General features: G+C 48.9%; 1 protein-coding gene across 1 annotated transcript in view; it reads right to left on the bottom strand.

Moving 5' to 3' along the window:
- Positions 1 to 3,588: 3,588 nt before the first annotated feature.
- Positions 3,589 to 14,074, bottom strand: part of LOC141129552 (myoferlin-like) — a 644,669-nt gene continuing 634,183 nt past the window's right edge. The window contains exons 4-5 of the mRNA XM_073617651.1: positions 12,407 to 12,584; positions 3,589 to 3,740 (exon numbers count right to left, since the gene is read on the bottom strand). Of these exons, the coding sequence (XP_073473752.1) occupies positions 3,715 to 3,740; positions 12,407 to 12,584 (204 nt within the window). The 3' untranslated portion in view covers positions 3,589 to 3,714. The remainder of the gene's footprint in view (positions 3,741 to 12,406; positions 12,585 to 14,074) is intronic.

Here is a 14,074-nt window from a genome sequence, read left to right as displayed (position 1 = left end):
GGGCGGCGTTGATGAGAGGGCGCGGCGTTGATGAGAGGGGGAGGAGAGGGGGCGGCGTTGATGAGAGGGGGAGGAGAGGGGGCGGCGTTGATGAGAGGGGGAGGAGAGGGGGCGGCGTTGATAGAAGGGGGAGGAGGGGGCGGCGTTGATAGAAGGGGGAGGAGGGGGCGGCGTTGATAGAAGGGGGAGGAGAGGGGGCGGCGTTGATGAGAGGGCGCGGCGTTGATGAGAGGGGGAGGAGAGGGGGCGGCGTTGATGAGAGGGGGAGGAGGGGGCGGCGTTGATAGAAGGGGGAGGAGAGGGGGCGGCGTTGATGAGAGGGGGAGGAGAGGGGGCGGCGTTGATGAGAGGGGGAGGAGAGGGGGCGGCGTTGATGAGAGGGGGAGGAGAGGGGGCGGCGTTGATGAGAGGGGGAGGAGAGGGGGCGGCGTTGATGAGAGGGGGAGGAGAGGGGGCGGCGTTGATGAGAGGGGGAGGAGAGGGGGCGGCGTTGATGAGAGGGGGAGGAGAGGGGGCGGCGTTGATGAGAGGGGGAGGAGAGGGGGCGGCGTTGATGAGAGGGGGAGGAGAGGGGGCGGCGTTGATGAGAGGGGGAGGAGAGGGGGCGGCGTTGATGAGAGGGGGAGGAGAGGGGGCGGCGTTGATGAGAGGGGGAGGAGAGGGGGCGGCGTTGATGAGAGGGGGAGGAGAGGGGGCGGCGTTGATGAGAGGGGGAGGAGAGGGGGCGGCGTTGATGAGAGGGGGAGGAGAGGGGGCGGCGTTGATAGAAGGGGGAGGAGGGGGCGGCGTTGATAGAAGGGGGAGGAGGGGGCGGCGTTGATAGAAGGGGGAGGAGGGGGCGGCGTTGATGGGAGGAGAGGAAGAGGAGGGGGTGGAGGCGGCATTGATGGGAGGGGGAGGAGGAGGCGGCATTGATGGGAGGGGGAGGAGGAGGAGGCATTGATGGGAGGTGGGATTGATGGGAGGGGGAGGGGGAGGAGGCGGAATTGATGGGAGGGGGAGGAGGAGGCATTGATGGGAGGGGGAGGAGGAGGCATTGATGGGAGGGGGAGGAGGAGGCATTGATGGGAGGGGGAGGAGGAGGCATTGATGGGAGGGGGAGGAGGAGGCTTTGATGGGAGGAGGAGGCATTGATGGGAGGGGGAGGAGGAGGCATTGATGGGAGGGGGAGGAGGAGGCATTGATGGGAGGGGGAGGAGGAGGCATTGATGGGAGGAGGAGGAGGAGGCATTGATGGGAGGAGGAGGTGGCATTGATGGGAGGGGGAGGAGGAGGTGGCATTGATGGGAGGGGGAGGAGGAGGAGGCATTGATGGGAGGTGGGATTGATGGGAGGGGGAGGAGGAGGCGGCGGCGGCATTGATGGGAGGGGGAGGAGGCGGAATTGATGGGAGGGGGAGGAGGAGGCATTGATGGGAGGGGGAGGAGGAGGCATTGATGGGAGGGGGAGGAGGAGGCATTGATGGGAGGTGGGATTGATGGGAGGAGGAGGTGGCATTGATGGGAGGGGGAGGAGGAGGCGGCATTGGGAAGACACTGACCCTTATTTTAAATTCAAAGTTGTTTAATTAAAAAAAATATTTCCTGAATCTTCCCTCTTAAAATGAAGGTGCGTGTTATACGCCGATAAATACGGTATATACTTTACACACAATATTTAAAGTGGAGTTCCACCCAAAAGAAAAAAAAACACATTAAAAATCCTAAAAAAAAAATACAAAAACATTTGGATATTTTTTTTTTTTTACTTACCTCTAAATGGCTTTTGCTAGGGGGTCCCTCGTAGTCTGCCTCTTCCAGTGAGTGGGCTGGTGACATCACTTCCCCCTCGGCACAGGAAGGGCTCAGCTCTGCTCCCTCCCTCCTGTCAATCATCTGGGACCCATTACAGGTCCCAGGCAACTGAGTGGCCAATCATGGCGCGCGGCGCCGCTCGCGCATGCACAGTGGGTGCCAGGTTGTGAAGCCACAGCCCGGCGCCCACAGTTGCAATGCCGGCGCCGCTGAACGGAGGGGGAGACAAGCGGGACTTCGATCCCCCGCATCGCTGGACCCCGGGACAGGTAAGTGTCCAATTAAAAGTCAGCAGCTGCAGTATTTGTAGCTGCTGACTTTTAATTTTTTTTTTCACTGGACCTCCTCTTTAACCTAAACTATAAATAACATTTTCTGTACATCTTGATGAAGAAGAGTACATTTTTCTCGGAGTCCACTTGGATTTCAGACAGAATTTTGACCTTCTTGTAGCGCTTTGAGTACATCTCATAGAACGGGTTCGATGGGCTCTGATAATGTAAATGGAACATTCAGGCTACATTCACACCTGAGTGTTTCAAAGTCTGCGTTTTTACCACGATTTTGTTCAGGTCACCAATGTAAAAGGCAGAAAAAACGCCTGAAATCTGCCCCAAAGAAGCTCATGTTCTTTTTTTGAGCTTAGAGCATTTTGCTTCAAGTCACAAAATGCTCAGATGTGAACAGGTGCCATTGAAATGAATGGGATTTTGCTTGTTGGGCATTTTACGAGCTGAAAAAGCTCCGGTGTGAATGCAGCCTAAAAAGGAGAAGTCCAGCCTGAGCGTGTTTGTACTCCGGTGACCCAGAGGAGAAGCCCAGCCAATTTGTTTTGTGACCCGTCTTCAGCAGAGAGCAGTCTGAAGTCCTCTCTCCTCTGACGTCACCAGGATCAGTCCAGACACCGCGTCATCCCGACAATGATCCGCAGTCTGGAGCCACCAGGTGCCTGGACTAATAAGTGGCTGAGCCGGGTAACGAGCTGCTCCCCTCCAGCTCAGCGCTCCAATGAGTGTGGAGGAGAGATGCCGATTGGCAGGCAGCAGCTCTCCGCTCGGGGAGGTGTGAGAACGGAGCGATCGTTGGTGTTCAATCACTCGGTTCTCAGTGCAGAGACGCCGGGGGACAGATGCTGCATCCACCTGGGTAAGCATTATTCTGGGGGGGGGGGGGATAAAACACAAAAACACTTCTCTGTTAAGCTGTTTATCGAGGAGGAGAAAACACACAAGCGCCAATCTACGTGTAAGTATGGTAGTTTTAATATTGGTAGTCAAAGATAAAAATCCATCAATGGCATTTGGCACAATAGTGCAATATCATCCATGGAGCTGAACATCGGGATGGCTTCTGCGGTGTGGAACTTGGGAGGACAGAGCTGGTGGTTACCGACACTTCCTGAACCCACACAGAGCCGGTGATGACGTCACTTTCAGGACGCCATGCAGAGAAAGGTAACGCATTTGCGGAGAATGGATGGACTGCTCCCTTACTTAATTCACACAATATCTAACCTAAGTCTATAAACTGACACAAAATTTAACCAGAAAAAAAAAAAAAAAAAAAAAAAAAAAAATGCCTAGACCTAGATAACATTTAAGAAAAAAAAAAAAAAAAAAAATTTATATATATATATATATATATATATATATATATAAACATTAAACAATATATCAATATAACAACATAATATAACAATACAACAATATAATAATATAACAATATAATATAACAATACAACAATATAATAATATAACAATATAATATAACAATACAACAACAATATAATATAACAATATAATATAACAATACAACAACAATATAATATAACAATATAACAATACAACAATATAATATAACAATATATACAGAAGTTCCATCAACAGAGATCCATTTAAGGGGGTTTCTTGGGGTTCCCAGTTTAGCTTCCCTCCGAGGAATAGAAACCTAGAAAAAATATGAAGTGATCACCGATATGAAGATTATGATGGCAATTTGCTCAGCAGAAACGTGAAAACTTTCCTTTGATTACAACTAATAGAATTGATCGGGAATTACAATCTGTAGAAGTAACAGAGAGAAGAATTGGGGGGGGGGGGGGGGATGTACATATTCAGCTACGTAGTGTCGTCACTGCCGGGGGGATTCCATCTTCACCCCCTCTTCTCTCTACACTTGTGGGTTCTGACCATTTGAAAGGCTGAGTCATGACGAAGCCGCCAGTCCCGCTCAGCGCTCTGGCAAAAACATACCAATAAATTTGTTTCATTAGAAGTCAATCAATAGACTGACATCTCCTGAAAAGGAAGGACCATACATGGATCTTAGGCCGGTTCCTGCTGAAGCAGCTAAGTTTCAATCTACGTATTGCCAGCTTTACATAAGCTGATGGAGACATCATTTCTGGAAATGTACCAAGCATACTGACCTCCTGACTTTTGTTTTTCAGTCTCTTCAAAAGATCCTGTACTGTTGCCACTGCTATCTCTCTCTCTCTCCCATCCTTCCATGATTGCCTTCTCTGCAGCCCCATCCAATTCATTCCTTAACTCATTCAGCTTAATGTCCAGTTCAGTGACCACAGATATCCCTTCCATGGATGGCAAAGGTGTCCTAAACAGGGGCAATCACAAAAATCACATATACGCTCCAACAATCAATTTAACTACTTCAATACCGGCCACTTTCACCCCTTAGTGCCCAGGCCAATTTTCAGCTGTAACACTGTACCCAGATGACATTTTTGTAATTTTCTTCCCACAAATAGAACTTTCTTTTAGTGGTATTTGATCACCTCTGGGGGGGGGGGTTATTTTTTGCTAAACAAACTAAAAAAATACCAACATTTTTGAAAAAAAAAAAAGTTTTTTTCAGTTTGTCATAAAATGTTTCTCCTTCACTGACGGGCGCTGATGAGGAGGCTCTGATATGTAGAATTGATGGGCACTGACAGGCAGCACTGATGGGCAGCACTAATGATGAGGTACTGATTTGTTACTGACAGGTGTTACTGCTGGGCACTGTGGTGAGCACTGTCAGTCTTTTATTATGGGGACACTGCTGGGCACTGTGGTGAGCACTGTCAGTCTTTTATTATGGGGACACTGCTGGGCACTGTCAGTCTTTTATTATGGGGACACTGCTGGGCACTGTGATGGGCACTGTGGGGGGCACTATCAGTCTTTTATTATGGAGACACTGCTGGGCACTGTGGTGGGCACTATCAGTCTTTTATTATGGAGACACTGCTGGGCACTGTGATGGGCACTGTGGTGGGCACTATCAGTCTTTTATTATGGAGACACTGCTGGGCACTGTGATGGGCACTGTGGGGGGCACTATCAGTCTTTTATTATGGAGACACTGCTGTGCACTGTGATGGGCACTGTGGGGGGCACTATCAGTCTTTTATTATGGAGACACTGCTGGGCACTGTCAGTCTTTTATTATGGAGACACTGCTGTGCACTGTGGTGGGCACTGTGGGGGGCACTATCAGTCTTTTATTATGGAGACACTGCTGTGCACTGTGGTGGGCACTGGCAGTCTTTTATTATGGGGACTCTGCTGGGCACTGTGGTGGGCACTATGTCTTTTATTATGGGGACACTGCTGGGCACTGTGGTGGGCACTGTCAGTCTTTTATTATGGGGACACTGCTGGGCACTTATTGGCATGTGATTGGCACATCTGAGGGGGTTGTGCTGATAATCAATGTTGTGCCAGCGATCGGCTCTCCCTGTCAGCGTGAACCGAGGAATGACATTTACCGGCACTTCCTGGTTCACGCGATGATCAGCTGTGATTGGTCACAGCTGATCACGTGGTAAGAAGCCTCTGACAGAGGCTCCTCATCACGATCGGAGATGCGGTGTGTCAGACTTGAGAGGCCACGATCGGCGCAGGCCAGCATGTTATCCTGCTGGACGTCATATGCTGCCCAGTCAGGATAACAGAACCACTTCCCGGATGTCAATATGTTATTGACCAGGCAGGAAGTGGTTAATGTATCATTCAGAAACTTAAAGTGGAACTTTCCCCAAAACAACTTTAACCTCTTGGTGCTGAAAGCCGAACGACCGCATATTTGTGTGCAATATTGGAAAAACCAAAAGCTCCCTATCCCTGCTTGGGATCTGGAGCTTACTGATCATGTGACCACCGTGGCAGGCAATCACAAAGGTCACATGACCATAAACACCGCCCCACCTCCCAACACCTAAAACTTTTTAAAGGACCAGGAAGCCAACATTGGTTTCCCTTCCTATTCCTGGTTTTTGCTCCTCACAACACTGACTTCTGGTTTCCTGACCCCGGCTCATCTGATTACCGGCTCTGGAATCCAGACCCTGGCTTGTTTTTGACTACACTCCTGAACTGTTATTTTGCTGGGTTCACGTATGTGCGTCGTGGTTTCCAGCCTGGGGTCCGATGCATTTCTGCTCACTGGTTTAGGTGCGATTCAGGTACAAATTCTTGGGACCAGACCCAAAAACACACAGGACCCTTTTGGAAAGCACATTGTGGCCACCTCAGACATGTGTGAAGCAGCTTCATTGGGAGCCAGTCACACTCACATGTGAATTGGATGCTGTGAAAAGCGCATCAAATATGCACATATGTGAAGCCAGCCTAAAGGGGCGATTTTACATGTACTTTCTTTCTCTGCCTGGTTTCTGGTTCCTGACAGGAACATACATGTCATTCTATAAAATATGAGCTTCTCTCACCTACAACCACAAAAGTCTGCATACTGCAAGGAACAAAATGGCTACTAATTCTCCATACGAATGATATTATTCTCCTACTTTCAGTGGAGCCCCCATCAGTTCAGCAGGGGGAATGCAGGAGGGGTGATCATTGCAATGGGGGAGGTCCATTATTTGAAGCAAGACACTAAATGGCTCTGCAACAACAGGGGGGTCATACAGGAGATTGCAGCCCCCCTGCTGGCCAGCCCCCACTCTCTCCCCCCTCCCCCCACAGTGCTGCTGGCTTTTACTCTAATGGGGATTGGTTGACCCCTTCTTTCCAGGATCCCCCCTCCCAGGGCCCCTGTGTTCCCCTCCCACACTGCTGCAGGATGGAGAGAGGGAGAAGGGGCCAGAAATATGTCATTTACCAGCACCTTCCTTTTCTGAATGAACAGTCACGGACTCCATTTATTTATAATTGAAGCATAATAAACTATTTATAATGCTTCATCTTATGAATGGACAGGAACCTCTGTACAGAGCACTCCCTGTTCATTCATCTGCAGTGCGGCTGAGGTTGTAAAGAGGATTGGGAAATCTGCGCCCTTCATTTCTTTCTCAGAAGTGAGAGATGAGTGAAGCGCAGGTGTGGGTGAGTGGCCAGGAATGTACACGGGGGGTCGTACACCTACACCCAAACACTGCTCAAATTAGGGTCTGTAGTTGTGTTCATACAGCTGCTGCCTCTCCAGAGCATAACATGCCTGCACACAGCCCTATTCACACTGTACAGACCACAGCACACATGTGACTGACCCCAAAAATCTATTCACACACAAAGAACTACATCTATACAATATACTTTGTATCTTTTAGATTCAGCAGAAATTTTGTAAGCTGCGTTTGTGTCTGCTATATTGATTTTATTTTATTTTTGGAAAAAACATACATTTCAATATTTTCAGGGAGTGAGACTTGTCAGAAAGAAATCACAGGACCCTGTACAGGCTAACAGCAGGCCTGCATACATATATAATGTGCAAGGAGCAAACATGACTAGCCATAGTATTTTTATAATCAAGAAAGGGAAGCGATACAAACCTAAGGCACTAATAGTGGATTTCTGCAAAGAAATTAAAAAATTTTCCCATTGAGAAGTAATAAAAGATGGAAAGGTGGACATGTATAAAGAAAAAGACCATTTATATTATTCTTATACACAATTTATACGGCGCCAACAGTTTGTGCAGCACTTTACAATTCTGAGGGGGAAGCACAATTACAGTTCAATGCAGAAGGAATAGGTAGGTCCGGACAATGGAGCTTACAGTCTAAAAGGGGGGGGGTTACAAAAGGTAAAAGCTACGGGGGGATGATTGAGGTTACTCGGGTACAGTTCTTATGTGGGGGTGGGATAGGCTTCCCTGAATAAGTACATTTTCAAGGATCGCCTAAAGGCAGACAGGGTTAGGGGCTGATCAGACACACTGGGGCAGGGAGTTCCAGAGGATGGAAGAGTCTCTGGAGAAGTCCTGAAGGTGGACCGGTTAGGGGCTGATCAGACACACTGCGGTAGGGAGTTCCAGAGGATGGGAGAGTCTCTGGAGAAGTCCTGAAGGGGGGCAGGTTAGGGGCTGATCGGATATACCGGGGCAGGGAGTTCCAGAGGATGGGAGAGGCTCTGAAGAAGTCCTGAAGGTGGACAGGGTTAGGGGCTGATCGGATATACCGGGGCAGGGAGTTCCAGAGGATGGAAGAAGCTCTGGAGAAGTCCCGAAGGCGAGCATGAGAGGAGGTAACAAGGGAGATAGGGAGCAGGAGGTCCTGGGAGGAGCGGAGGGGACGATTTTTCCGATATCTGCAGATGGGGTCGGTGATGTGGATGGGGTCGGGGATGTGGATGGGGTCGGGGATGTGGATGGGGTCGGGGATGTGGATGGGGTCGGGGATGTGGATGGGGTCGGGGATGTGGATGGGGTCGGGGATGTGGATGGGGTCGGGGATGTGGATGGGGTCGGGGATGTGGATGGGGTCCGGGATGTGGATGGGGTCCGGGATGTGGATGGGGTCCGTGATGTGGATGGGGTCCGTGATGTGGATGGGGTCCGTGATGTGGATGGGGTCCGTGATGTGGATGGGGTCCGTGATGTGGATGGGGTCCGTGATGTGGATGGGGTCCGTGATGTGGATGGGGTCCGTGATGTGGATGGGGTCCGTGATGTGGATGGGGTCGGTGATGTGGATGGGGTCGGTGATGTGGATGAGGTCGGTGATGTGGATGAGGTCGGTGATGTGGATGAGGTCGGTGATGTGGATGAGGTCGGTGATGTGGATGGGGTCGGTGATGTGGATGGGGTCGGTGATGTGGATGGGGTCGGTGATGTAGATGGGGTCGGTGATGTAGATGAGGTCGGTGATGTAGATGAGGTCGGTGATGTAGATGGGGGCGATGTTGTGGATGGCCTTGTACGTTGTGGTTAGTATTTTGAATTTTATACGGTGGGGGAGGAGAAGACAGTGAAGGGATTGGCAGAGAGGGGGAGAAGTCACGGATCGATTAGTGAGGCCTCATTCACATCACATGCAGTATTGCATCCCATTGAAGTCAATGTGGAACGAATTATTTCAGTTTCCATTGACTTCTATGGGGAAACTGTCTTTGATATGCGAATACTTTGGATTACGAGCATCTCCTGGAATGGATTATACTCGTAATCCGAGGTTCCACTGTAGAAGGTGAATTGATTTCATTCCTCAGTTAAAGTGGTTGAAAAGGCTAAAGGTTTTTTTTGTCCTTAAAGCGGAGTTCTGCCAAAAAAAAAATAAAAGTCATCAGCTACAAATACTGCAGCTGCCGACTTCTAATATATGGAGACTTCCCTGTCCTGGGCGCCCGCGATGTCGGCACCCGAAGCCGATCTGTTCCTCAGCTCTTGGGTGGAGGCACCGACATCTTCGGTAAGGGAGTCAGAAAGTTCACTTCCTGGTTCCCTACTGCACATGTGCGAGTTGTGCTGCGCGATCCCACTGGTCCCTGCTGTTTTCAGGGACCTGTGTATCTCCCAGAAGACAGCGGGGGGGGGGGCGGGGGGGTTCGGGAGACGACGGAGTAGGCGCCGGACATGGCGTAGGTCACCGCAGCGACCAATGCCTGGAAGTGGGAGCAAATACTGGCATTACAGATATCTGCTCCCTCCTCCCCCCTGAAAGGTGTCAAATGTGACATCGGAGGGGTGGAAGATTCGGAAAAACACAAGTTCCATTTTTGGGTGGAACTCCGCTTTAATGCATCCTCTGCCCGATGTTGATCGCGCATTGTGGCTAAGAGCAGCAAAGCTACTCATTCTCTCTCTTCTTACTGCACTAAGTGAGAGCAAATGGAGCCACTGGCCCCTGATGGTGTCAACCAAATAGTGTGATTAGAGATCAGGGGGCAAGGCCAAGCCACACTGTCAATTGAAGCACAATGAGGCTTGGAAGCGAGCCTGCATGAGTGCCACCATACCAAGCGGCTTGGAAGCGAGCCTGCATGAGTGCCACCATACCAAGCGGCTTGGAAGCGATCCTCCATGAGTGCCACCATACCAAGCGGCTTGGAAGCGAGCCTGCATGAGTGCCACCATACCAAGCGGCTTGGAAGCGATCCTCCATGAGTGCCACGATACCAAGCGGCTTGGAAGCGAGCCTGCATGAGGGCCACCATACCAAGCGGCTTGGAAGCGAGCCTGCATGAGTGCCACCGTACCAAGTGGCTTGGAAGCAATCCTTCACGAGTGCCACCATACCAAGCGGCTTGGAAGCGAGCCTGCATGAGTGCCACCATACCAAGCGGCTTGGAAATGAGCCTCCATGAGTGCCACGATACCAAGCGGCTTGGAAGCGAGCCTCCATGAGTGCCACCATACCAATTGGCTTGGAAGCGATCCTGCATGAGTGCCACCATACCAAGCGGCTTGGAAGCGAGCCTGCATGAGTGCCACCGTACCAAGTGGCTTGGAAGCAATCCTTCATGAGTGCCACCATACCAAGCGGCTTGGAAGCGAGCCTGCATGAGTGCCACCATACCAAGCGGCTTGGAAATGAGCCTCCATGAGTGCCACCATACCAAGCGGCTTGGAAGCGAGCCTCCATGAGTGCCACCATACCAATTGGCTTGGAAGCGATCCTGCATGAGTGCCACCATACCAAGCGGCTTGGAAGCGAGCCTGCATGAGTGCCACCATACCAAGCGGCTTGGAAGCGAGCCTGCATGAGTGCCACCATACCAAGCGGCTTGGAGGCGAGCCTGCATGAGTGCCACCATCCCAAGCGGCTTGGAAGCGAGCCTCCATGACTGCCACCATACCAAGCGGCTTGGAAGCGAGCCTGCACGAGTGCCACCATACCATGCGGCCTGGAAGCGAGCCTGCATGAGTGCCACCATACTAAGAGGCTTGGAAGCGATCCTGCATGAGTGCCACCGTACCAAGTGGCTTGCTATAGAGGCACTCAAAAGGCAGGAGTATCCAGCAGCACTGGCAAGGGAGCCCAGAAGAGAAGGTTTGGGCCTGTTCTGTGCATAATCATTACACAGAGCAGGTACATATAACATGTTTATTTACTTTTAAACCTTTATAATCACTTTAAAATATCTCCTGAAATCCTGGATTGTGTTGGTTCCGTCTTAAGCTGGCCATACATTATACAATTTTTTTAATCCAATTTCCTCTATATTTAACTTCAACTATGTAGTGGAAGGGCCGGCCTAAATGCATACAATATTTAAGTCTTTACATTTGACCCCATATTAGATGATTTTGGTAAATTTAAAGGAAAATTGTACAAAAAAAATTGTATAATGTATGGCAAACCTTAGTCTAGAAAGCGGTGGCTTGGAAGACAGAAATCAGCAAAATTCTAAGACTGTGTAACAAAGGTTTACACAAGAAGCTGTTCCTTTAAGAAGACAGTGAGGGGCTTAATCATGGCAGAACCGCTAACAAAAGGAACAGCCAGCGAATTGCCCAACATCCTGATGAAGCTACACTACTCTATGGTGAAAGGCGTAATCATCACCATCATGTGATGCCACCCGCAACACTGCCCCATTGAACTGGTGGGCAGCACCGAGCAGGATAGCCAACCAGAGAAGCAATTCATCTTTCCGAACATGTGAATCTAATGGGAATGGTTTCATAATTATCAATCAGTTGCTGCACTTGCAGGGCTCTAATAAATGAAAGTGGCAGTGTCTGCATCCCTTTAGATAGGATTCCCATTGGGAGTATCTCACCAAAAAGTACATTCATTGCAGAGAATGTCAGAAATCTGACTTGTATCTTAGTGCAGACTTCTGGGAAAATCAGTCAGCCAATCACACAAGCAGAACATTTCTGGGAGGCATTGTGTACACATTCTGAGTACAGAGCGCCTCCTGTTGGCCATATTTCATTTACAGAAAATTAAAGCAGCTGCAGATGAAAAGGAAAGGTATAATAACATAATTACAATATGACTTGTGTCCCAATTCTATACACGAGATTATTTTTTCCCCAGGAAAGTGGAGTTACCCTTCAAGCTGGACACACTTTCTTTTAGCTGGCAGGATTCCCCCATTCACACATTGGAGGCAAATGGAGAAATCCTCCCCTCTGTGCTCTTGTATTCTGATGGTTGAAAATCCTCTTCTGATCAGCATTATCAATTAGCTGCAGCGACTGGTCAAAAGTAACATCTTCCAGCAGCCCTGTTCTACTGAAGTCGATCTACTGATCAACTTCTGTCCAATAAGCAGGGCTACAGAAAGATCAAAATTTGTCTGGTCTCTGCTGAACCAACCAATCCATGTGTATCCAGGAGAGACCATATACTTCTAGTGTTCCTGAAGGGTGTGTGCACTCACAGAGCAGACATATAATGTATATATGAAAAATAGAAATACCATCATAAATTGGGCAGCTGTATTGTGTTGTAGATGCCAGGGGTTTGCGTGTGCTGTCCAATTTGTTCCCATAATTTCCCATGCTAACTTCAAACTGGATGGGGCCAGCAATGTCTTCGATCATGGTGGCAGAATGGAAAACACCACAACATCCAAACTTGACGCGGCGCTGATATTTCTGGAAGGAGGAAAGAGGACATCAGAAATAAAGAACTTTATTCAGGTTATTACATTACAAACAGCAGGGAACTCAGTGAGTGGACTGATCAAAACAAAAACTGATTGGATTCAACTATCCACACAAGTGAGGTGGATCCCTAGTATATTCTACTAGCAAGAACTCCCCTGCTGATGAAAAACAATCTTCCAAGCCTGTTCATAAGATCAGCTTCCCCAAACCAGAACAACCAAAGATGGATCAAAATTGGGCTGGTCCCTGCTAAACCAACCAAATTTGGATCCACGTATAACCAGCGTTAGAAGAATGTGTGGGCTGCCATTGCTGGCCACCTTCTGAAATGCTAGTTGCAGGCATAATGGAGAAGTTCATCTTTAAAGTTCACAGGAGAAACACTGAGGTGATCCAAGTTAGGGCTATTAGCACTTTGTTCTCTCTTCCAGAACACACATACATCAGGGATTAGAAGGCTGCAAGGCTGTTGGGTCACTGCCAGGAGGGGAGAGCAAGTTAAGTGAAACTTTTATAGAAGAACTACAACATCATCATTGCTTCACCTGTGAAATTTGGGGATAAATGAATCCATGACTCCTGCATCTCCAGTGGTCAGTGAGAGTGTGCTTTAAAGCTCTTTTACTGCATGTTAAGGATATATTAAAATCTGTGTCTTGCGGTTGTTCTGATTTGCGAACAGATCAGTTTCGGGACATCCCCATCTGTTGTCTCGATCTATCCGGTGGCGGCTGAAATAATCCGCCAGACAATTTTGTGTCCCCTTCAGGTGCACCGCTGTAATTGAAGCTAAATTCCCTTCTGCCCATGATAAAATCTCCTGGGCAATAGATTGAAGTATCTGGCTCCTCGTGCCTCCCTGTTTGTTGAGGTACGCGACTGTCGCGATATTGTCGGATAGAATTTGGAGATTGTGACCCTTGATTTCCGTCTGAAATGACTGCAAGGCTCTCTGAACTGCTAGCAGCTCTCTCTGATTGGATGAAGCCCTTGCTTCCCTCGAGGACCACTTTCCTTGTGCCACTGCGTTGCTGAGGTGGGCCCCCCATCCCCAGGAACTTGCATCCGTAGTGATCCTTTGGGATATCAGAATGGACCACGGGAGACCTCTTGTTAGGTGCAGGTTTGTCCTCCACCACCACAAGCTTCTCTTTGCCCTGCTGGGTATCCAGACCCTTGATTCCAGGCACTTTGCGTCTCCGTCCCAGTTCCTTAACCACTTAAGGACCAGCCTCGTTTTGGATTTTAGGTGTTTACATGTTTAAAACAGGTTTTTCTGCTAGAAAATTACTTAGAACCCCCAAACATTATATATGGTTTTTCTTCTAACACCCTAGAGAATACAATGGCGGTCATTGCAATACTTTTTTTTGCACCGTATTTGCGCAGCGGTCTTATAAGCGCACTTTTTTTGGAAAAAATTCACTTTTTTGAATAAAAAAATAAAACAGTAAAGTTAGCCCAATTTTTTTTAATAT

The sequence above is a fragment of the Aquarana catesbeiana genome, linkage group LG02 (assembly GCF_042186555.1).
Source record: "Aquarana catesbeiana isolate 2022-GZ linkage group LG02, ASM4218655v1, whole genome shotgun sequence".
In the NCBI taxonomy this organism is placed as follows: domain Eukaryota; kingdom Metazoa; phylum Chordata; class Amphibia; order Anura; family Ranidae; genus Aquarana; species Aquarana catesbeiana.
The sequence above is the reverse complement of the archived record's forward strand: the minus strand, read 5'-3'. Positions and strand labels throughout refer to the sequence as shown.